Source organism: Magallana gigas, chromosome 10, assembly GCF_963853765.1.
Source record: "Magallana gigas chromosome 10, xbMagGiga1.1, whole genome shotgun sequence".
NCBI lineage: Eukaryota > Metazoa > Mollusca > Bivalvia > Ostreida > Ostreidae > Magallana > Magallana gigas.
The window spans coordinates 23,461,690-23,487,698 of record NC_088862.1 but is presented as its reverse complement, the minus strand read 5'-3'; the positions used below and the strand labels follow the sequence as shown (position 1 = coordinate 23,487,698).

General features: G+C 32.8%; 2 protein-coding genes and 1 long non-coding RNA gene across 4 annotated transcripts in view; all 3 read left to right on the top strand.

Annotated features, from left to right (window-relative positions):
• Positions 1–4,259: 4,259 nt before the first annotated feature.
• The window catches only part of LOC136272164 (E3 ubiquitin-protein ligase TRIM71-like), a 29,091-nt gene continuing 7,341 nt past the window's right edge, over positions 4,260–26,009 (top strand). Inside the window, exons 1-2 of one of the 2 annotated variants that reach the window (XM_066073297.1) lie at positions 4,482–4,593; positions 5,655–7,682. In XM_066073297.1, coding sequence (XP_065929369.1) covers positions 5,662–7,326 — 1,665 coding nt within the window. In that variant the 5' untranslated portion in view covers positions 4,482–4,593; positions 5,655–5,661 and the 3' untranslated portion in view covers positions 7,327–7,682. Of the gene's footprint in view, positions 4,594–5,654; positions 7,683–26,009 lie in introns of those variants that run through there. The other variant, XM_066073298.1, reaches the window with a different exon arrangement.
• Positions 8,551–11,055, top strand: LOC136272174 (uncharacterized). Its single transcript, XR_010710117.1, has 4 exons — positions 8,551–8,832; positions 8,966–9,013; positions 9,604–9,916; positions 10,883–11,055. It is a non-coding gene; the product is annotated as an uncharacterized lncRNA (long non-coding RNA).
• Positions 19,809–22,042, top strand: LOC136272171 (polypeptide N-acetylgalactosaminyltransferase 5-like). The gene is made up of 4 exons (XM_066073308.1): positions 19,809–20,074; positions 20,292–20,477; positions 20,831–20,959; positions 21,378–22,042. The coding sequence occupies exons 1-4, from the start codon at positions 19,967–19,969 to the stop codon at positions 21,513–21,515; spliced, it is 561 nt and encodes a 186-aa protein (XP_065929380.1). The 5' UTR covers positions 19,809–19,966; the 3' UTR covers positions 21,516–22,042.

Sequence of the window (26,009 nt, the reverse complement as noted above, 5' to 3'; positions counted from 1 at the left end):
GATCTATAGGTCAATTTAATCTCATGTATTATCCTTCAAATTCACATGTTGATTTTTGAATAAGTATTGATTAAAACTGTATTCTTTTTTTCTCTCTTTCTATTTTTTTTTAAAATAATTGTCTATATCTACATAATGATGTTTCAGTATTCTTTACTTTTCAGTATATTAATTAAGACTAGAATATTTGATATTTTTAGCTCTCAAGTCTTGTTGATGTTTCACAAAAGAATACAATATTAACTGAAAATGTATAATTAAATCTGCTTGTTTTCTTTTATATTGTCTTTTATGGTATATACCATATGTTTCAAGTATATACATGTATCTAATCAGGTGCATCAATATAATTGTCAGAATTGAAAAAAAAAATGCATTGACTGTATTATATAAATGTAAAACCATCTATTTATTTTATTTTTCAATGGCAAAAAAGGGGGAGGGGTCATTTAGATGTTTATGTATGTATCAATTCTGGTGCACATCAAAAAAGGATAGAAATGCAATAAATATGTGCACACTTGTATAAACTTGTCAGAATTGCAAGTCTGTAAAGATTTTCTGTAATTCTTTTTTTTTTCATAATGTGGTATATACATATGTGTATTATATATAAAGATAAAACTGGTGGTGTATGACTGGGGAAGCGAGGGCTGGTAACCAGCCAAGTGTGCCTTAATAAATTCAACTTACAAATGATACTGGTGTTTTGTTTTTTTTACAACCGATTTGAAATGTGTAAGAAAACAGAACTGTTACATATCTCTGTATTCTGCATGTATAACGTGAAAAATAAGGGCAACAAACAACCTATAACTAAGGGGGGGGGGCAAATTAAAACAAGATAGATGATTTGATGATGTCGAGATGGAGGTGTAACTAAATAGGGGGGTGAACACCTCAAAAGGTTAAGTGCGAGTCAGATAGTGTAAAAGGGGGAGATAGTTTGGTTTGGGGCAAGGATTGCTATCATGCCATTCCATGACTACCACTCTAGAACAAAGTCCATGAGTTTTGCACATCCTTCATTTATGCTCATTTTGACCGGGGTAGGGATGGGTACATGTATGACCAAATAAGGACAAAGGATAAGAGAAAAAGTGTTGTTTCGACCTTGGCATTAGAAACAACTCGAGGTCACTGCACTCTTCATGTTAACACTGTAGATGAAGAATGAGTCGCACAAAAGGAAGAGAAAATATTCTTGGACAAGGATTTTGCATGAATTCATAAGACCTTGACCTCTGACCAAGTGACCTTGACCTCTGGCTATGGAAACTTCGAATCCTTTAGGTGATGTGAGTATTCTTTGACTGTTTGAGCAAAGTAGTAAAAAAATATGCTCCTGACTAAGATTTACTCAGCGATGTGATATGACTTTGGTTCAAGGGCATAGTACGTTTGTTACGAAGGAAAGCTGCAGATCTGTTTACTAGCTCTCTGGTTGAAAAAATTTGTATAGACAAATCAGTTTGTTTATCCGATTATTTTTCAACCAGAGAGCTACAGATCTACATCTATTACGAAGAGACACCCTGTTGGTGAAGTTTCAGCAATACGAAATGGCTATAGAGATACGAAACTTTACATCTTTATAAAAATGAGATTTCCATGTATTGCTTGTTTGATATTGTGATCATATTCCAAAAAATATGATTGTATTCATTTGTACAACATATTAAGCATTACGTTTTAAAAGGCATAATTAGTAGTAAATGTGGTCTACTTTCAACATCATTTAAACTGGTATGCTTTTCTAATAGAACTATGCACATTATATAAATAGTGCCTGTTTGGGAGGGTAGATGTTGAAAGTGATGCCCCGAGAAAGCTATTGTCAACCAACGCAAAGCGGGGGTTGACAATGGTTTTCGAGGGGTGTAAATTTCAACAGTTACCCTCCCAAACAGACACTATTTATTTTATTATCCTGAATGTCTTATTTTTAAAGAAAATTTTACTGCTTTTATATAGAAATGAAGTGAATTCTACGGCGAACCGTACGCGCATAATTTACGCGCATGTAACAATTCGTTGTGTTACCCGTTCCCAAGTGTGTTGCTGAGGCTGAGGGTATTAGAACGGATTATCAACTGCGTCTAAACCAATCAGATTTCAGTATTTTACAGGGAAGTATAATGATTGTACATGTTTTACGCGGAAGAGATTTTCCAGGTTATCTTCCGTCCATCCATGAACCACGGCCAGGGAAAAGATTTCAAGTTTTTAAAAGACAAAACAAAAACAATAGACTCTCGTGTTGATACAAGAATAAAATATAAGAAATGGTCAATATCGTGTGCTAATATGATCAGTTTAATGTAGGTAACTTTAAATATATATATATATATATTACATGTACATTGTTTTATATGTTTTTCAAGCACGCCCATATACATGTACTTCAACTCTAAATAGTAATGGGAATTTGGCCAATTCATACACACCTATTTTTTAAAAAAAATACTCAATATAGCGTGAGAGCCAGAATTATGAAAATATTCATCGAAACTCAGTTTGAATCAAAAATCAATATTTGTACACCCCGAGGTTGCATATACCTGCATTCATCTTGACAGTTGGTTCGTGTTGCCGAATTTTTATTTTTTGTAGACAGTGCTGAAAATTGAACATAAATGTAAGTATCATGGAACACATGCACTGTACATAGACCTTCATTTAGGTAATTATTTCATAAATTATATAGTTTGACCAATTATACAATTATATGCATAGGTCTGTGTTCTGAATTTGTAAATGAAAAAGTTTTAAGAATGTTTTGAATAAATATATCAGTCAATCTGTCTGTTTGTGCAATTTTGTCCAGGCTAAACCGGCCACTGTTTTAGAGAATTTTGGAATGTCAACAATATCAACTTTCTATATAAAGAAGCAATATCCAACCCATGTAATCTTAACAATCATTCAAGAATGTGATATCTTCAACACATTTAACATCTTTTGGATGGTATGCATGGTCATTCTTCAATAAGAGACACCCCGATTTCAAATAGTAATGAAAATAATGAAAACTGATCATTTTATAAATTTCAAGAATTTTTTGATTTGATTTGATTTGAATTATTTTTGATAATTTTATCAATGAATATTTTTTGATATTTTATATCTTATAACAGAAGATAAAACTATGAAAATCTTAAAACTTCATAATTTGTCTTGTATACTTGGAACAGCTTTCGAACAGTGAGCAGCTATTCCTCCATGTTCTCCAGAGCTCTTCCTGAATCTTTTCGAAAAGCAGATTCCACTTTCATGTCAGTTGCTAATTTTCATAAGAACCCCCTTAATTTTATCAGAGTATGCTTATACAGCCTTCAGTAAGCGGGCAAATTTAATTGTTGGAAGTCATGGTTTATTTTTAATTTATGAATGTAGCAGTCTCTTATTTTATGATTTAATTACAAGTACATGTATATTGCATATGCATCATTTCATTTTGATATTTTCATGATTTTTTGAATGCATATATATTGGATTTTATAATTATTTTATTGATCTTAAAATACATTAGTGTGCATTCATTCATGACAACTTAATTTGTAGAAAGGTCCAGAGTTGCCTTTAGGGCAGTGATTATATTTTGGTCAAAGTTAAGTTGTGTCTTTTAATCTCATTGGTGTTTTAGTTTGTTTCTTGTTTGTCTATTGGTTGGTCGATTTCCCTCCAAAAGTTCTTTGGGTTTTAGTTTAATCTTTGTCAAGGGTTTGAAGAGAGCGGACTGTAATAAAGGTGTACAGACGTTTTTGACAAATTACATCTCTTCTTGAATGCACATAGGGCCTATTCCCATAGAATGGGTCAAATCAAATTATTTATATAACTGGTGATGATAATAAAAGCCCGTTATTCGAACCCTAACAGGAGTGTTGATTTCTTCTTTACATCAACGGATAAACCTGTTACATGAACCTGCATTGAATTTTGTTATCCATGATAAAACGATATTTAGTTTACAGGACTTTTATTTACATTATTTATGTAGGTGAAATGTTTACACATAATTAATGGCCTTTTATTTTTAAACCCATAGAATATTCAAGCGCAATTAGGCACGTGTTTTCCTTTGTTCAGATACTAGTAGGTTAATTAAATAAAAACAAATCAAAATTAGTAAAACTTGACAGCACGTACAAAATATCCGATATACGGCATTAGATGTTTTACATTACAAGGCGTCATTTAAAAAATGGGCCGCTGAATTGTACGTGCTAATAAGATTTCATCGTATAATATAAGCATAATGAAATTCATGCACAACAAACTGCATTGATTTATTTCGAATTCTATACTGTATACAGTATATGTCAAAACTCCAATATTCTTGCATACATGTTCTTCATTTGAAATTAAATCATCGCATCGTGACCATGTTGACTGTTCAGTAAGGAAAGAGAAGGGTAGTTTTGATAAAAGGTTATAATACATGGGGAATAACTCTAATTGTTTTCCATTCTTGATGTCATGTGACTACATTCCATACAAGCAAACTCAGCCATGTTTAAGTTACGTGTACACGTCTGCATGTTTGATGTCCGATTCGACGAATATGTAAATTGATTTATTTTAAACAAGGTTTGTGTCGCTTATAATTGACTTAATTTATTAGACGAAAATTGAGATACCTACATGTAACGTTAGTCGTTTTAAATTAATATCTTTCAAATAAGTACGTTACTTTCGTTTTAACAGGTCCAGTACAATCTCTTGATTTAGCTATATAGCTTGAAAAAGCTATATAGCTTTATAAAGCTATTCAAAATAGCTTGATAAAGCTATTTATGTGCAGTTTTTTGTAGAAAATATTTATTGTAAGAAATGGACAAAAAATCGCAATTAACTTGCTACTCATATTTGCACAATTGACCATTAAAAACTTGACCACAATTAAAGATAATTCTAACACTGTAGCTTTTAAACACTTATAAGCAAAAAATATATTTCCATTGTTTGGGTAACTGTTTACCACTTTGTGTGCAATGAGGCGTGGATAAGTATGATTTCTTCTCATTTTGATAAATTATTACCAATCAATTATCTTGTTTACCATAACTGACCTCCTTTATATTTCATTCAAAAGGTAACTGTGTGGTCATGAATCAGTTGCCCCAAAACTTTTAGTGCAAAGTCTCTTAATGAGACGCAAATTGATGAGTAATCTTTACATGCATTGTTTACAGAACAGTTCAAAGTTGAAAACTATCACTGGACTAAAAAGGCGATTTTATATACATACTTATAAAATTACAAATTTAAGAAAAATGTATGACAAAATAGCTAAATGAAGCTACACTGAATAGCTTAATAAAGCTAATTAGCTTATTCAAGCTATATAGCTAAATCTGGAGATTGTACTGGACCTGTTTAATTTTCTTAATGAGTTGACCTTCAACAAATATATTTTATGCTTAAATGCTTATCAATTAATGCAAGTTGATTATTCTATTTGGTTATTGTAACCCTTGATAAAAGCAGGGCTGCATCATACGGTTTTCACGTTGGCTCTTAATATTAACCATTAACACCCAGAGACATAAATAATGTTATTTATGTCTCTGTTAATACTACATTTTCTTCTGGATTGAAAACAAACAGTATATTTAATTTTTCATTTAATTTTTTCATTATATTTTTAGAAAAGCGATGGATCCTCGTTCTAGTGCCCAGGACGTGCACCGATGTGACCTTTGTGAGACCGCCATAGTACACAGCTACTGTGACTTTTGTCATACCAACCTCTGCAAGCCTTGTGTAGTAGATCACATCTCAGATAGATATGACAAACATAAAATAGTCCCTTTTAAGGAGCGAAAATCTACTCTGATTTACCCAAAATGTGTGACACATTCAAACAAAAATTGTGACTGGCAGTGCAAAAATTGCAACGACATATTTGTTTGTTCTTCTTGTACTGCATCAGAAATACACAGAGGACATATTTTTGTAGAAGTTTCAGAAGTTTACACGACAAAGAAAAATGCTATTGCGGACGAGGCAAATAAGTTAGAAAACGTTATTTCTCCTACCTATGAAGAAATTGCACTCGACTTGGAAAATCAGCTTGCCGACCTGGATGGAGGATATGAGAAACTTACAACAACAATGTCCAAACAAGGAGAGCAATGGCACAGAGAAATTGACATTGTTGTCAATAAAATGAAAACTGAAATCAGTGAGATTAAAGTAAAACACAGAGATATTTTACAAAAACTCTTGGATGAAATCAAACAGATACAGGCTCTCATAAAACAAACATTACTGGCCACAGAAGAGATCAAGAAATCCACTGAAGTATCTCCTACCATTGAATACAGCTCTAAGATCAGAGAGTTCAGCAAGCTGCCTCCCAAATTGAAGATCACAGTGCCAACATTCATTCCAAAACCATTAGACCATAAAAAGTTGAATCGCTTGTTTGGAAAGATCACTCCTTTGTCTACTGCTACAGAAGAGAATGTCTTGTCATTAAACCAACCAAACACTTCAGTGAGAGAACTACTGGATGAACCGGAGCTTGTTGCCACAATACAGACTGGGTATGAAAATGTTTTCAATGTTACCTATCTAAATGAAAATTGCGTTTGGACATTCGGTTTGACGAAGGATATCAAATGCTTTAACACTGAAGGTGTATTGCTTCATACAGTAAGCAACAAATCAGACCATGGACCCAATGATATAGCTGTAGACAGTGATGGAAATTTACTTTTCTGTGACGGGACATCAAGGACAGTGAATAAAGTAAAAAATGGACAGACAGAAGAGTTGATCAGATTACAGGGATGGAGTCCTTCTAAACTGTGTGTCACCTCTAATGGTGATCTCCTGGTTACCATGTACAGTATTGATAAAACTCAATTCAAAGTTGTCACTTACTTAGGATCTACAGAGAAACAAACAATTCAATTTGATGATGAAGGTAAACCTCTGTACTCAGAGAAATTAAAGGCTAAATACATCACTGAGAACAGAAACCATGACATCTGTGTAGCTGACTTTGAGGCTGGTGCAGTAGTGGTTGTTAATCAGAACGGGAAACTCAGATGGAGATACATCGGTCAACCCTCAGTTACCAAAAAGAAACCATTTCAACCCTTTGGTATCACAACAGACAGTCAGAGTCGTATCCTGACAGCAGATTGTCACAACCATTGTATTCACATTCTGGATCAGAATGGACAGTTTCTCCGCTACATTGATAACTGTGATCTGGAGTATCCGTGGGGTTTATGTGTGGACAATAATGGCAATCTGTTTGTATCAGAACATTTTAAAGGCAATGTAAAGAAAATAAAATTTCTCAGATAGACACCAAACTGGGTGATATAGATTAAGCAAGACTATTTCTATGAATTCGATAATTTGTTGTAAGTGAAGTAAACTTTGTTCATATCAGGGGTGCAGAACACTTATATGTCATACTATGTATTAATAAATATTTACATTCAGTGTAATTTATTATCATTGCATTGAAAATCTGAGATGTTCAATTTCATGTGAATACACTTAGCCTAGATACGTCAAAGGACAAATAAAAATGTCATCACGCATTTTTGAGTTACGACTAAAGGAAACGTTCACACTTACATAACCAATTTGATATTTACTTATGCTATATGATATACTATTGTAATAGTATAAAGCACACAGTACAATGCACATGAACTTAAGATTACAAGAAATCATGTATAGCAACCAGATGAATTAATTGTCTTCGTTTGTACTAAACATGTTGGCGGTAAATGATTCATCAAAATTAGGCACTTTATCCACAGGGACCAAGCCCGTTTTAACATTAATTTCAATGTAACCATGACCTGTGTTAGGATCGAATAATTGTTTACAGTGACATTGGATCTATTAGGATCCAATAATTGTTTACAGTGACATAGGATCTATTAGGATCCAATAAATGTTTACAGCATCTCATACATTGATCATGTGACACAGTATTCTACAAATTTCACTTCAAGAGAAAGTGATATACTAATACATTGTATTTTCATTGGGAGTTGAAAGTGGGGAAAAGGAATTGGGGGGGGGGGGGGGTGACGAGGCCTATGTCTATTTTTTAATACTATGTTTGATTTCTCCTCCCCCCCCCCCAATCTAGATCAATGCACTTTTTATTTTATGTCAGTGGACTTTCCTCCTCAGCAGATTTAAAGAAACATGCAGTTTTGTAACATTATATATCACGACTCGAGACTTGACTCTGAAAATTATCAAATTATAAAACAGCAGTTTCTCTAGTAGTTTAACTATGTCTTACCAGAGACATAAATAACAATTTATTGTGTTATGTTAGGCCTATGTTATTTATATCTCTGGTCTTATTTATTAACTAACGGTAAAAGCATAACAATTACAGCAATATTATAGCTTTTTGGCGATAAAAAGAAATTCTGTCATTGAAATATAAGGAGCTATATCAATGAAACTCTTCAGGTATTTCACCTTATTGAATAACAGTTTAATTAAGGTGCAAACTTGTTTGTGTGTTTGGTCAAAGAGCTCTCTCTCTCTCTCTCTCTCTCTCTCTCTCTCTCTCTCTCTCTCTCTGAATGTTTGTTTTCTGTTGAGAAAAAATATAGAGAGAGGCATACAAAAACTATTCAGTTATATTTGAAATCTTTTTTACTTCTCCAATCCGGAATTAAACCGTATCGCTTACGGTTTAAACTTTATGAATGATGTACTAAAATTACCTTCCTTTAAAAAGAGTAAATTTGTTTGCCCGACCAAGGCCGGTTAGCCGTTATAGTCGTTTAGATACAGCCCAAATGTAGATAACTAAGGAGTGAATACTGACAGGTATGCATTTTACAAACCAGTTAATGATGCTTAATCTAAACTTTAAATAATAAAGTTCTAACCATTGTTTTCTTCGTCAACATTACGAAACGTGTGTAGACCGAATTTCCTTTAAATAACATATTCGTTACAGGGTACAAAGTTACTTTGGAGTAAAGAAAAATTGTTCGCAGACTAGAAGGTAATATTTTTAAAGATTTAGTTCCAAACTTATTTTCCTGGAAAGATAAAAAGACGCTTCTCTCTAGTGGAATTTACACTGTCTCATCACTCTCAAGATCAAGTTGAGGTACAATATCTGGTGCAAAAAATTTGAAATTAGCGAAAAAAAAAAATGGTAAATCTGCAAATGAATACATGTACATGAAATGGAACAACTTATGATTAACAACTTTTTCTGTAACCGTTCTATTACACAGATTGTTCCCTCAGTATATCCAAAACTTCTTGAGGGTCAATCTTGCAAACTATATGCTTACAGGAAAACTTGCTAACCAAAAGTTGTTGCATGTAAAAAATTACCTAATCCAAAAAGAATTGTTTTTTGCACTTTAAATTTATATCCGATTTGGGCTTTTATTTGTAAAATTGTTTTTATTGACATATGTCTGTGTTGTTCAAAATTTTCCATTATCGTTAAATGAAATATCAAATTTTTATTTCTAAATACTAACTTTACCAAAAGCTTGACTACCCGGTAATTAAATTTATTAACCTCGATCATTTCTTTTTTCTTATAGAATTTTTTCAACATGTCTATTGATTTTGCAGATAGTGACTGTGATATTTTGAAAATGGAATTAACATTGAGAACCTTACCTCGTGTTTTACACAAAACACAGACTGTGAATTGCCCAAGAATCAGCCTGTGTCACACATGCCTCTTTCAAAATTGTGTGAGCAAAAAGTCATCAATGCCAGCTAGATGGAGCACAAAGACAGATATTGTAGCTGAGAGGACTCTGTTCCAAATGTTGCCTGTTGTTTACTGGCAGACTAACAGACATATGAGGAGATTGCCATAGAGTGTGAGGCTGAGGATGTAACCAAGGAAACAAATGAAGAAGGTCATGAAGTGATCAAGGTTAGTCTTGGGTTCTTGTTAGCCAAGCGAGTCCAAAAATGAAAAAAAATAAATGATTTGTCACTCCAAATGCTGTTGCAATGATTAATTTTACTGATTACTGAGAGAAAAGAAAACTCAAATTGAGGCTTAAATATTAATTTATTTCCCTTTGCAATTCTTGCAATAAAAAAATAAACCTGCCTACTTCATTAGACTTTGAACATTTTGTTCGAGAACCAATACATTAATTTTATTAAATATTAATTAATAACATTAATACATTAATTTTGTTTGTCTGGCCTACCCTAAACTGCCTCCCCACTCCTACTTTCAGTGGGGTATTTTTTTTTTTTTTTTTTACAAAAATTAGATAGGAATAAATCAACTGAGCTTCCATGAATATCAATGATTTTGTAATATAGATATATAAAGTAAGATATTGACATTTAAGGGAAAAATGGGGAAATGAACTATCAATTCTCTCTACTATTTAAGATAATAAATCTCTTTTTTTCAAACTTTTTTTTTTTTGGGGGGGGGGGGTTAAAAAACTTAAAGTACACATCTTATACAACTTACATTATTTATTATAAATGCAGATTTACTTCAAAGGAGGCATGTAGTCAACAAATTAACCATCACATCTACATTTTATTTTTAAAAATGATTTGTTTAGCTATTAACTATTATTTAGTAAAGAAAATTTCATTTATTTTCACTTTAAAAGTTCAATGTTTCCCCTATGTTTTTATATAGAGCTCTTTTTTAAAAGGAGATTTATATAGTCTTAAAGGTCTTACGCAAGGAAATAGCCTATCAAACTGAACTTAATTGTAGTTCCATATATATAGAGAATTTCCTTTCTTTCTTCCTTTTTTGGCACCTTATTTTAGGTCTATAGTATTGATTTTGGACTAGGTGGTTAGGAGAATTTTTATTTTAGTGGAATTGTCACACAATTTTCAATGGAACTATTTTTTTTAGATGCGCATGATGCAACTTCCTGGATGGTGCTGAGCCTGTTTGTCAACATGTGGAGCCCACATGCACTTCGGGGTAGGTATGTTTACTCTCAATTATCTCTCTTAGAAGCCGCATAAGGTGTTATTTTTCTGATCTAAAATTTTTCTTGAAGCATTTAAAGGGACTTGGACACGATTTGACTTAAAATTTTCAAATTTTGTTTTTCCATTTTCAATGTTTATACTGATAAATATAGAAGTTTGAAATACCATGTCAAAATTTCAAGTTATAAGCAAGATACAGAGTTCATAATTCTAAATGTTTTGTAAACAAAGCTCGAATATTGTCATTTTTACATATGTGTTATATTGGTGTAAGTTTTAATCAAATGTAACTTTATTTTGTTGATAATAGTATTTATGAAGATATTGAATTAGTTTAAATTGTTTTTTACTTGTCATTTTGTCTAAGAAATGGTAAAATTCTACACTGCATTTTTTGTAAACAACTATAAGACTCGAGCTTTGTTTACATAACTATCAATTCTTACCTCTGTATCTCGCTTGTAACTTGACTTTAACATTTAATATTTTGGTCAATCATTTAAAATGCACAAATAAACCATTTTATACATAAAATAAAAATAAAATTTTTGATCTCAAATCGTGTCCAAGTCCCTTTAACTATAATTTCTCTTCCATGAATTATATGCTGAGAGTATACTATTTAATTAATTTAAAACTGAATTAAAGCTTTATAGTAACATATAGTGAAATTAATTCCTTTTTTGAGACCTTAAGAGAAACATTTAAACTGCATTTTTTCTAATTTCAGGAGTTGTCTCCCTTGTTACAGATCATCAATCGCGAATAAACAATGTGGGATGCTGTCTTGTCACCAATGGTGGAATTTGACGCCTGTATACCCGTATTTCTACCAATCGTCTCAGTTCTCTTTGTTGTGTACATCAGACAGGTAAGAAAATCAAGATAATTGTTTGCAAATTTAATGTCTCAATAAGATAAACAATGAGAAAAATAACATATTTACATGAGCAGAGCACCTCATAAAAGGACATGTCACATGTTACACACTCATCATTCACACATTACCATACATTCAGTGCACATTATTAAAACATAGCAATCATTAAATGTAATACATGTACGAAATTCACATGACAGGTACAATATAACGAACATTTCATACATGCTAACTACACCCCAGTCCCCCACCCCACTTACCCATGATACACCCCCCCCCTTTTCACACTTAGCTACTTCCTGTTTAACTTTGGATCTGTTAGTGACTTACTATAAGTGTCTTTAGACTTTTTATCGAAGAGCTGATATCTTTTAGATCATTCTGTAAAATTTTCTTTGGAATTTATATTTTAATAGTTTTTGTTTCATTTTAAAGTAATTTTTCCTATTTTGCTGTTGTTTTAGATGATGGACCACTCTACTACCTTTACAACAGGTGCCCCTAAAGATTCACAAAATTCCAATGTTGAATTTCCATGACCCCGATTGAGTGAGTGCACAACTTTATGTATTCTACTTTCAAAATCTCTATTACTTGTAATACATTTTGGATTTGATTTTAAGTATGCCCTATTCACAGATTCAGATTTTTGTGTACAAGTGTGATATTTAATTCTAGATTAAGATTATTAGGTCACAAAGTCAGATTTATACAGTCTTTTGAGAACCATGTGTCTTCTTCTGTCATGCTTAATTCAAAATCACGAGGCAACACTGAAGAGTTCCACTTGTTGTTTTTCAGTCTGCGACAGGAGAAGGAATGAAGTTGGCAGGACTTTCGGCACTGTCCTTGGCAGCAGCTGATGATGGAACGGACAGAGTTGACATGGCTCATTTCATCAAAGGTAAGTCACTGGCGAAGTGTCTGAAGCAGTTTTCGTACTTGGTCCTGCATCTAAGCTTCAGGTCCAGGGCAAATCTTCTCTGCATGGATTCTCTCATAGCTTTTGTTCTTCCAGGAAACATGTGGCTGCTGAAAAGAGCCTTAGCAGTCTGTTTTCTTTGAGAGTCAAAGAAGTGGCGCAGGTCTTTGAGGTTTTCAATCATATGCCCTTGCTTTTCAGATGCACCGAAAGCAGCGGCTCTATCTCCATCACTGGTGAAATGGGAAATGACGAGTGAACGGTCATCACTTTGCAGCTCACTGAAGCATTCCGCAGCCGATCTCTTTTCGTCTCCAATGGTGGTCTCTGGAGGAATGGTTGCAGTGCAGTCTTCATGTCCTGGGCAGGTAACTTCCTTTCACTTGGCTCTAAAATTGGTGCCTTTCTTGCACAGTTTATTGCCACAAAACACTGCCATAACATTCTTCTTCTTGGTAACATTTTCACTTAAAGTCAGACGACACGTTCCTCAAAAATATTTTTTGTATCTCCTCGTAATAAAGAGTTCCAAAAAAAAATATTAATTTTATAATTACTTTAAAAATGATCAAAATTTACTTGACTTTGGTTATATGTCTAGATGGTCGAGTGGTTAGAATCGTGGCCGCTGTCTGCCAATAGCGTATAGGCTCTCGAGGTCGTGAGTTCAAAGCCCCGACCCGGCGGAGATTTTGTTCTATTATAGTGAATTTTGCTGTGTTGTAGATGTATTTATCTTTATATCAGCATTCCAAGTGTATTTTCAAGAAGATCAATAGGTTATTGCATACTCTAGTATTTTGCAGAAATGCCTGGAAAGGTACCCTAATTTTTTGCAAGAAAGCTTATCAAAGTAATAGTAAACCATTAACAAATTCCTGGAAAAAGTTATCTAAAATTGAGGAACGTGTCGTCTGACCTTAAGGTGTATGTCACTTGTGTGGCAGCTTGAAATGGTGTTTTTAAGCTCTGGAATGCCCTGCCATATTTTCTTCATGCTGTTTTTGTTCACATCAGTGATGATTTTGCGTACTTTGTTGCAGGTCTGATGAATGTTTGTGGCTGATGCTGGTTTGATGTTTGCGCCAAGAAGCATACCAAGCATACCCTCTGTTGTAAGGCTGGTACCCAAGTGACCGACAGCCATGGCAACATTAAGCTGTGTGGCTCTCCGTCCCCTTCCTGATCGACTGACTTCCTCGTACAGCTTTTCACTGTGACTGGTGAAATGGCACTTCTTACATCGAATGGAATGGATCCATGCCAGGCCTCTCTTTTCCTCCCCATGCTGGTTCCAGTCCAGTGAACCGTCACAGTCCAGGAATTTCTGTAAGTGCTCTTTAAATGCATGGTTCCAAATGTAACGGACCTGAGTGCTTGCTATTGCACAAGTATATATACGCAATCCTGCACGAGAATAACCCGTAAATTTAATTATACCAAATTACGAATTTCTCGTAAATATTGCCCCTTTCGTTAAAACACAAGAATAACCTGTGTTTGGACTCGTATTTAAGTTATTACCGAGGGTAATTGAATGTAAGACTTATTTAAAATTTACGTAAATTTATTCAATAAAGAAATAACAAGACGTATAACTAATCAACAATAACAAGTACACCTACAATTAATTCACTGACAATCGGGAATTACCCAATTGAACAGTGATACTGCAGCACAACCTTCGTGTGTACGTTAATTCAATAAAGGGGGGGGGGGTTGCATTAAACAAGAATGACCCAATTATTGTACAAATAAATATTAACAAAATCGAGAAATAATCTAGAATTACCAGACTATATCTCACTTAACTGTTAACGCAAAACTTTGCAAATTATTTTCAACAATAAATCTGAATATACGTATGAGTTATTTCTACTATAACAATATTATAAAATATCGATAATTCAATTATTTAGAATAATAAAATTCCAAAGAACTACTAACGATTCCTAATTATTTAATCGGTAAGACTTCAGAGATTAAACCTTTGTCTAACCTTAAATAAAATGAACTATGTCGTCTGTATCGAAATTAATCTAATACAAACTCTCTAAATATAAATTAATATCGCGTAAACGAGATTAACCCGTAATACCACGATGTATTAACAAAATAAATTATTTAAAATCCCCTAATTCTACCTAAAATAATCGAAGTAATTAAAAAACACCCTCTAACCTCAATTGCTAAACCCCGAGTCCACTGGATAGAGTGATCTCCCCTTTTTATACACATACGGAGTCCCCCCGGTGACCAACGCCCTTCCCTAGGGATCACCGGCAGCACCGGCAGTCACTGGCAATAACATGAACTAATGTATGAAATATAATTCAACAATTAAATTAGGTGATTTACACAACACATGACAAGTAATTCATACAACAATACAATTTAATACAGAAATCCCAATAAAACCTAGTGCACAAAAGTTATGATTTGCATCGGGCGTGATATACTGAAATTCCAAAACACTAATGGCGGTATGTAAAAACGAAAAGTACATGCTTGGAAAAATCATGAAAACATTTAAAGTGGAGTTTGCCAACGAAAATAAAAGACCTGGAAGATTGAAATGCAATCAAATAATCACGTTCAACTGATGCAGTAAGTAATAATAGTACAAATTATGACATCTCGCTGTGAAATGCAAACGGTAAATAAGGGGGACATGTCAAAAGTAGTTGTAAATGCGTGTGCAATATCAAAATACAATTCTATATCGTGTCACAATCGTCACACATAGTTTAGCAGTTTTTTCTTGATGGAGTACTTTGTAAAGTCTGGAATTGGGGTTGGGTGACTCTGCATTCATGTAGGAGTCTACCGGCTGCACTTCACTTGGCCTGGGTTGCAAAATCTTCATTTGACTGCTTCTACGCTAAGCATCGCTTACTGTGAATATTCCATCCTTCTGCTGCTGTACAAGGTCGTGAAACCCTTCTTTACTCAGCCTTCTTATAGAACATAGACACTGTACTGCGCTGGTGGTCCCTGTACTTTTCTGGCCCTTGGTGTGAGGAATGCTTACTTTTTGGGAGTTGATTTTCAATCAACTCTCCTATGCAGTCACTCGGACAAACGGAAAGTGAAACAGTGTTTGGACCTCAGCACAAATCATTGCTCCTGACAAGACTTAGTTCTTGAAATTAATTGATGAATTCGATGTAATGTATGCTAAAGCATTGTTTTTCAAGGAAACTTATTTACAAATACATGTACTTTAAAAATAGCCAGATTTTAAATGATACGAACAATTTAAATATTTTTTGTAGTGGTATGTATTCCTACGACAGAGTTCAATATAGTCTCGTTCAACTCGAGCGTTTAGTTGAACGAGACTAGAGTTCAATATTGCTTGGATCCATACAATTTTTGAGAAATATTTCTACCACTGATACATAGTTTGATTGAATTAATTTTATCTTTAAATATTATTTAACATGATTCATATGGAGGTTTCTCGACATTCTAGTCGAAAAAGTTAAAAAATTCATATTATAAAAATATGCGTAATTCAAATTAGAAACTACGTATACATGTACTTGTCATGCAAAATAACATATCATTGATTTTAAAATAAATAAACATCGACAAAATCAACTCCCGTCAGTTCTTCAGTACTTTGATTTGTACTGATGTCGATGCAGCCACTTTGGTCCTTTCTTTGGCATGATTTATATTGAACTGTAAACTTGTAGACTTTTTCTAAGAATATGATGTTGTGTGTGGTGCAAATTTTTAATAAGTATTGTAAACTTTCATACTGTTTATTTATTTTAGAGCTGCCATGTCTACTAAGAGGAACCCCATCTTTGATGACTGATGGGAAAGCCTCATCACCCCCCATTGCTAAAGAACCTCTTATCTTAATCACTAGCCATTATAATCAGTGACCACCGTTATCAAAGTTCCAAGGTACATTATTGAAGACTCTTCTGGCACTATTTTTTCCAGGCTCTGCCTTTGTCTTAGAATTAAAATTAACAACTTTTTGCTAATTAATTCGAATGTTTAAGTCAACTTCCTTTTTCCTAGCTAATTAATGTATATTAATTAGAGCTGAATTATTTTTAAAGCACATACACATAAACTCTAACATTTCAGGTTTCATTTTATTCCAAGCTCTTTTCTCAACATCTCACTAAATTTTAAAATTTTATTTAGTTTTGAAAACATGTACTGTAGATGAATTTTAACAGAAATTTACTCCAGAATTCAGCAATCTGTTAGGAAGAGTTATCTCCTACTTTTTCAATCCCTTCGGGTCAAAAGCAGATTTTTATACACTAGCATATAGGAAATAGATACCTACTAGACATTTACTGCAAATTTCATTAAATTTCATGAACTTTTAGTTGTCTTAAAGGTCTTACGCAAGGAAATAGCCAATCAAACTGAACTTAGTCAATTGTAGTTCCATATATATAGAGACAATTTGCTTTTCTTTCTTCCTTTTTTGGCACCTTATTTACGGCCTATAGTATTGATTTTAGACCCAAAGGCTAGGAGAATTATTACTTTAGTGGAATTGTCACACAAATTTCAATGGAACTTTTTTTTTAGATGCGCATGATGCAACTAACTGGATGGTGCTGAGCCTGTTTGTCAACATGTGGAACCCCTGTGTACTTGGGGGTAGGTATGTTTACTCTCAATTATCTCTCTTAGAAGCCGCATAAGGAGTTATTTTTCTGATCTAAAATTTTTTTTGAAGCATTTAACTATAATTTCTTTTTCATGAATTATATGCTGAGAGTATAGTTAAAAAATTAACTGAATTAAAGCTATATAGTAACATATAGTGAAATTAACTCCTTGTGTTAGACCCTAAGAGAAACATGTAACTTTTGCTTAAACTGCTTTTTTTTCGAATTTCAGGAGTAGTCTCCCTTGTTAAAGTTCAACAATGGCGCATAATCAATGCCGGATGCTGTCTTGTCACCAACGGTGAAATTTGACACCTGTATACCCGTATTTCTACCAATCGCCTTAGTCCTCTTTGTTGTGTACATCAGACAGGTAAGAAATTAAGTTAATGGAGGAAAGGGATAATGTACCTTAAAATACATTACATACAGTGCAACTGTTTAAATCAACTTACTTATCACTCAGTTTTTCAAAAATCTTTTTATACCCCCGCTCCAAAGGAGCCTTTTACCCTTGTGTGTCTGTCTGTCTGTCTGTCCGTCCATAACAAAAATTTCTGTCGCATTTATCTCAGCAACTATTTATTGCAGATGCTTGAAATTTTAACACACTATTTGTTTAGGCATGCCATATCGTGGGATATATTTTTGTACCAATCGAACGTCAAAATCCTGTTAAATGCTGACTTTGCTTATTTTTTAACCAAAATTTTCAAACAAATTTTCGTCAAAGATTTCTCAGCAACTATTTATCGCAGATGCGTGAAATTTTTTACACAATATTTGTATTGGCATGCCATATCATGGGATATATTTTTGTATCAATCAGACGTCAACTTCCTGTTAAGTGACGACTGTTTATTTTTAGCCAAAATTTTCAAACAAATTTCCGTCAAAGAATTCTCAGTAACTGTTTATCGCAGATGCTTGACATTTTTACAAAGTATTTGTATAGTCAAGCCATATCGTGGGATATATTTCTGTACCAATCAGACGTCAACTTCCTGTTAAATGACGACTTTGTTTATTTTTAGCAAAAATTTTCAAACAAATTTTTGTCAAAGAATTCGCAGCCACTGTTTATCGCAGATGCTTGAAATTTTGACACAGTATTTGTATAGGCATGCTATATCATGGGATGTATTTTTGTTCCAATCAGACGCAACTTCCTGTTTAATGAGTACTTTGTTTATTTTTAGCCAAAATTTTCCAACAAATTTCTGTCAAAGATTTCTCAGCAACTATTTATCGCAGATGCTTGAAATTTTTTACACAATATTTGTATTGGCATGCCATATCATGGGATATATTTTTGTATCAATCAAACGTCAACTTCCTGTTAAGTGACGACTGTTTATTTTTAGCCAAAATTTTCAAACAAATTTCCGTCAAAGAATTCTCAGTAACTGTTTATCGCAGATGCTTGACATTTTTACAAAGTATTTGTATAGGCAAGCCATATCGTGGGATATATTTCTGTACCAATCAGACGTCAACTTCCTGTTAAATGACGACTTTGTTTATTTTTAGCAAAAATTTTCAAACAAATTTTTGTCAAAGAATTCGCAGCAACTGTTTATCGCAGATGCTTGAAATTTTGACACAGTATTTGTATAGGCATGCTATATCATGGGATGTATTTTTGTTCCAATCAGACGCAACTTCCTGTTTAATGAGTACTTTGTTTATTTTTAGCCAAAATTTTCAAACAAATTTCCGTCAAAGATTTCTCAGCAACTATTTATCGCAGATGCTTGAAATTTTTACACAATGTTTGTTAAGGTATGCCATATCGTGGGACATATTTTTGTACCAATCGGACGTCAACTTCCTGTTAAATGATGACTGTTTTTTTTAGCCAAAATTTTCAGACAAATTTTCCTCAAAGATTTCTCAGCAGCTATTTATCGCAGATGCTTGAAATTTTAACACACTATTTGTTTAGGCATGCCATATTGTGGGATATATTTCTGTACCAATCGGATGCCAGCTTTCTGTTAAATGTCGACTTTGCTTATTTTGCATATTCACAATAGAACGGGGGTATCACTAGTGAGCATTGGCTCACAGATATCTTGTTAGATTTAAAGATTATTGATTTTGTTGATTGAATTAGTTTTACTGTATTAATTAGAATCCAAATTAGAAGTGCATGCATTTTGTATCGTCTCTTCCGATACTTTTTCATCTGCTTGCTAGAAAAATATCATCACGGTGACATTATTCTGCTAGTTATATAATTTTTTTTCCAATACATGCAACAAAAGTATTGAAAAAAAATGTGTCTGTTTATAAGATTTTTAAACATAATCAAATATGGAATTTTTATGTTGTAAAAACGTTTTGTCTTCCAATATTTTTGTTTTGTTTAATGAATTTAAGACACTAACATGTAAAAGCATATTAGAATCATTAACTTTAATGTATGTTTCAACAAAGACCTGAATAAAAGTAAATGACAAGCAAAATTTATATACTGAACTTTGAAACATCATTTTATATTTCAATCCTATGTTATTCTTAAACTAATGATATCACAGGTCGCCCACAATGGCCAGAGGTCTTTTCTCCATCAGTAGAAAATATTTTACGAAACTCGGAACCTACGACCCTGGAATGGATATCTGGGGAGGAGAAAACTTAGAACTGTCATTTAGAGTAAGTAGGATCCTGGTCATGGCACCAAATTTCTTTTTCTTGTCCATTCTGATATATTGAAAGAACATTTACAATTTGTGATATAATTGAAAATCATGTTTGATGAATCATAACTTTTTTTCAAAACTCATTTTCTGTGGTACTGTTTTATAACTGGTTACTATGAATTATTATGATAATATGACAGTTTGGTATGATTTTATTTTTCATTTTGTAGGTCTGGATGTGTTGTGGTACCTTAGAAATTATTCCATGCTCTCATGTTGGTCACATCTTCAGAAAGAGAAGTCTGTTCAAGTGTAGAACTGGTGTCAACGTTGTCAAGAAAAACTCAATCCGATTGGCCGAAGTTTGGATGGATGAATACAAGAACTATTATTATGAAAGATTCAACTATGATCTGGTATGAAATTTTTAAAAATTTCTTTTGATTTTTAGTTCCCTGAATATGAAACTAAAGTAAAATCTGTCTGTCTGTTTGTCAGTTAGTCTGGCCTGCCCCTCTTATCTTGGCTTATTTTTTTCTGGATGATTTTAAGAACTGATTCAGAAATAGAAATTGGGGCAGCTTTTAGATGATGTTTTGGTTGTGCAATACTCTCAAAATGTTTTTAATTTGTTATGAAAAATGACATACTCTTGAATAACAAATTGAGGATATTCATTTGGAAAATGTAAATTGTATAATGTAAAGTCAACAATAATCTAATTAAACTAATTTAGATAAATAATAGATGAATGCATTGTTTTCCATAGGGAGATTACGGAGATGTCACCGACAGAAAGAAGCTCCGGGAACGTTTGCAGTGCCATAGCTTCGACTGGTTCGTCAAAAATGTCTACCCAGACCTGTTTGTTCCAGGGGAAGCCATTGCTTCTGGAGAGGTACGAAAGATAATATCATCATTTTATCGTCTCATCTTTCATTGTTTTCATATTTTTTTTTAATACAGACAAGATTGAAGTAAACAAAGAGCTAATCCTGTGCCATATTAGATATTTATGGCCCTAAGAAATAGACTTGCTTTAATTTGCTATATTGAATTTCAAAGTTGGATAGGTCAGCCACAACAGTACAGTTAATTTCTCAAATGAAGAGTAACACGCATAATCATGTTATTTAAAATGTTAGCAATACTTTGATAATATTGCATAACAAACTACATATATTTATCTTATTCAATACGCGTATTCAACACGTATTCAACAGGCGTACCCACTGCCATTGAAGCCTAATATATTAGAAAATTGGCAATTTTAAAGTTTGCATAAATTATAATGTTACATAATGCATTGGTTACAGATCCGCAGCAAGGCCAAGCCGATGTGTATCGACAGTGCGGTGGATAACCACAACTACCACAAACCGGTCAACATGTGGCCTTGTCACAACCAGGGGGGCAACCAGGTGGGTGTGGTCAAATTCACAGATATTACTTAATTTATTGATTGATTTAATTTGATAACTATTTTATTCAAGTATAAAGGAATACATTGAATTGGATTGAACAGCAGGTACAATGCCTATAAATCTTCTCTCCTAAAATTATTTTAAATTATGAATATGATTATAAACATTAAAGTTACAAATTATCAACTATTTATTGAAATTGGTTTTGTAAAAATAAATTGTCCTTAGTAGTACTTAAAATGTCTTTTTTTTAAATCAAATTTCATGATATGTTTGAGATTTACCTATAATGTTATGGTTGAAGGGTATACACTAATTCAATGAAGATTTATATATATTAAGAACAGTATAGTATTTAAAGTCTGGAGTGCAAGATTCTTTGGCTTTTCAAATCCGACAGGAATTGATGATTTTATTGTATAATTGTAGTATTGGATGTTGAGTAAGAACGGAGAAATCCGTCGAGACGATGGATGCCTGGATTATTCCGGAGGAGAGAGCGTCATTGTTTATCCGTGCCACGGCCAGAAAGGAAACCAGGAGTGGCAATACAGAGAGGTAGGTCAAGGTCAAGTAAAGAAAAACATTATCATAATTTAATTACTGTGGAATCATTAAAGTTTGTTGGGGCCATTTTTCATGGATTGCTGAAATTTTCAAGGTTTGTGGGGACTTTATTCGTGTATTCTCTTAAACCTGTAAAGGAAATATGGCTTTTTTATATCCTTATTTATTAATTTATGGAGGATGTTAATTCATGGATGAGAGGTACCCACGAATTAAACGAAAATTGAGCTATCATGAAATCTATTGTTTCCACAGTAATTTGCAGTGACTTTATGTTTGCGACAACTTTAATCCACGATTTACTTAAAATAAATGGTTTAGGGTGACCTATAAAAAAAATCACCGTTATTCAGCTTTTATTTACGCCGACTTTTATTAACAATTTTCTAGGGATTAAATGATTTAGAATGACTCATATTGAAAGGAATGGTTTACGGAAGATATTTTATCAACTTTTATAACTTTTTTCTTGTACACAATAAAAGTTGGTTAGCAATATTGGCTCCATCAATTAAAGTGGGATGAATAGTACATGCATACATGTACATTCCTTTTCATACATTGTAACTTTCATGAACAGGACAACTCCATTTACCATGCCAACACACAGAAGTGCATGGAGACCAGCGTGGACGGTCAGAAGCTGATCATGAAGACATGCACAGGGATAGACAGACAGATCTGGACCTGGAAGAGGAAGTCACCTAGTGGGATAATCAGGAACAACTAAGGGGCAGACAACTACTGCTGTTGTGGTGTGAAGGGTTCTCTTCCATTTGGAAAGAGAAATATTCACCCACCAAAAAAAAAAATGTGCAACTGCCAAACCCCAATATTTGGGATAACAGTTTAACATCATACTGCTTAAACAACATGTGTGATAAACTTGATTGTATATTTGAAAAAAAAAAGAAAGAGGAATATTTTTCTATGCAAACAGTATTTTTCTATGTTGATGTGACGATGGTTTCTTAGTCGTAAGCACTTTGCTAGATCTGTGATTTTTTGCTGTATGCCATTAAACTGCAGGAGGGATAGAAGAGGAAATACATTGTCATTAGAGAAAAAAAAATCATGTTTATATCAACTTGTGTCAGTTTGCAGATTTCATTGAAATTGATGGCTGATGAAGATGTATTCATATATCTTAAAGAAGTCAGTCATTCAAAGAAGGAAATATGCTAACTTGACAGTACTTTAAACATAATGTACTTATAGCTTTAGATTTTTGGAATCTAGAAAGTACTTTAATTTTAATTCAAAATATTGAATTAAAAATTAATTTGCTCAGATGATAAAGCAAATGAATTTTTTCATAGGTATTCAAAAATCTTGAGATGAAATAAAGTCTCTGTTATAATCAGTTATTTTCGTTTTGGGTTATTAATCATGTTTCAATGCTTTATCATACAAACTAATGTATTAGGTACCTACCAGAGTTTTATTGCAATAATCATTTAATTTTTCAAAGTTGTGGTCAAGCTTTCAAGATCTTATTGGTGCTAGTTAGTTAAGAATTATATTGTTCACATTTTGCGATAATTATATTTGTCATACAGAGAAGTCTGTGATTTTTTGCCAGACATTCCTGCCCCATTGTTGTTGATTTTGCTCAGAGAATCACAAAGTACACAAAAAGTTGACTTAAAGTTGATTAAAGGATATGCTTGTTTGTTAAAACTATCTTAAATTATATATCTGTGTTTTAATTGTCGGCTACAAAATATTTTAGCAAAATATTCAAAGCGTTGTTTTTCTTGTTAAAGATTGTTCATGCATGTGTATTTATTCATCACTTTTTTTTTCTTAAAAGAATATTTCTTCAAATAGCTTCAGTATCTTTTCTGTATACCGGTATCTGAATTGACACAATACACTAACATAGCCTTATCCCGAAGTATTGTACAATGTATAACTGGTTTTTAATGCAGACATGTTAGGATCCAAAAAGTAGGTACATTTATATTTTGTTATTTTTTCCAATCTTAAACTAATGACTCAAATTTTATATAAGAATAAGTTTATAATTTCTCTTTGGCTATTGACCTTTTTATAAGCAAAAATATCCCTTTTTCTCCTGAAAATTCCAGTTAAACACACAATATTTGATCTTCATTTGTGAGATTTTTCAAGTGTATGTATATATTTGGCATTTAGCTTGGTTTTGAATATGAAGTCAAATTGACTAATATTTTATTGACTTTTAATTCTTTTTGACAAGCCTCTATGAATACATGAAGGAGAAATCCAGATTGTCAAACTTCTAGCAGAAAGCTTGCATTTCTTACTGCATAGACCCAGCTAAAGGTCTTGGACAGTTTTGTTGTAGAATTGTAGGGGTCCAAGCTTTAAACATCCCTTTATCCAGCCTTTATTTGCAAAAAATATGCATATATATTATGGACATGCCATCCACTTAAGGTCAAACTGTGAGTCTGCTTAAAGCCCTAAGTATAGAAAGAAAGGTCTCCTTTATACGATACATTCCATGTTTGTTTTTTACTTTGTGTATAATGAAGAGTATATATTTACTTTGATGTTGTTATATGCTATTGAATAATGTGGAACGTGTTTGGTTTTGTATATTTTAATGTATATATATGTAAGAATTAGTATTACATACTTCTTTAATCAGTACCAATGAAATCCAATACCCATTGTGTTATATATGTGATTCTGTAGAAGTGGGCGAATATTTAAAATAATTAACTTAATTGGTTATTTCTTGTTTTTTGTTTTAGAATGTATGTATTAATTTGCATATGTTACATGTACTAGAGGCTGTGTCCTGTATGTGTATTCTGACCATATATGACTGACCAGATTATATAACCCCCCTCCCCCTCTCTCTCTCTCTCTCTCTCTCTCTCTCTCTCTCTCTGTCCTTCTCTCTTCCCTTTTTCTCTCTGTCTCTGTTGAAAGGAGAGCAAGAGCCAACATAGGTAATGTTGAAAAATCATAACTGGATACCTAAATTATCTGTCACCTGTTTTGTTCAGTCTGCTGAGTTTGGTTTAGAATTTGTTCTGTTTGCTTTACACATGTGGTTGATCTGCAAATACAAGTTAATTGGAATACATGTAATCAATTTTGAAGCACATTTACATACGTTTATCTATCAAACACCTTTTTTTTTTGTTTACAACAATTCTACTTAAGGAGGGTGGGCGGTTAACAAATTATCCATTAGATCTGTTCCAAAAAAAGTTTATGGTAATATGATATTTTTGGCTAATAGCCATTACATTGTATCTAGTGAAACAACAAATTATCTATCAGATATTTCTGAAACAATTACCTGTATTATAATATTTTTGACTTATAACTATGATTTAGTGAAACAAAAATTCAAATCTTTTAGCTCTAAAATGTTAATATTTTGCCTAATTCTCTGTATAGAGCTCTTTGTTTCAAGGAGATTATTATAGTCTAAAAATGGCAACGACCATCTAGCCCTACTTAATGAATTTGGAACTTATGACATTGCTTTAAAAAAGACAATATCCTCAAGCTGTTAAGCAAGATCATTCTGATCAGCATGTGTGAAATTAATATGAATGAATCTTCACGTTTGTTTTTTTTAGAAATAGTAGAGCAGTTAAAATGGCATTCTGATTTTTGTTTTAAATATGTATAAACTGGTAGTATGTGTGCATGCATGAGAAGATCTTTTTGTTTTTTAAATTTCTCTCTATTCTGAAGCACAATCCATGATACATTCATTTATTATTATTGTTACTTAGCAATTTTATAATCAGTTTTCATTATGTATTCTTCATTTTAAGTCATATAGATTGACTGAAAACTAAATCTGTTTGATCTATATGTCATTATAATCTCATGTATTATCCTTCAAATTTACATCTTGATTTTTAAATAAGTATTGATTGAAACTGTATTCTTTTTTTTTTCTCTTTCTAATTTTTTTTTAATAATTGTCTATATCTACATAATGAT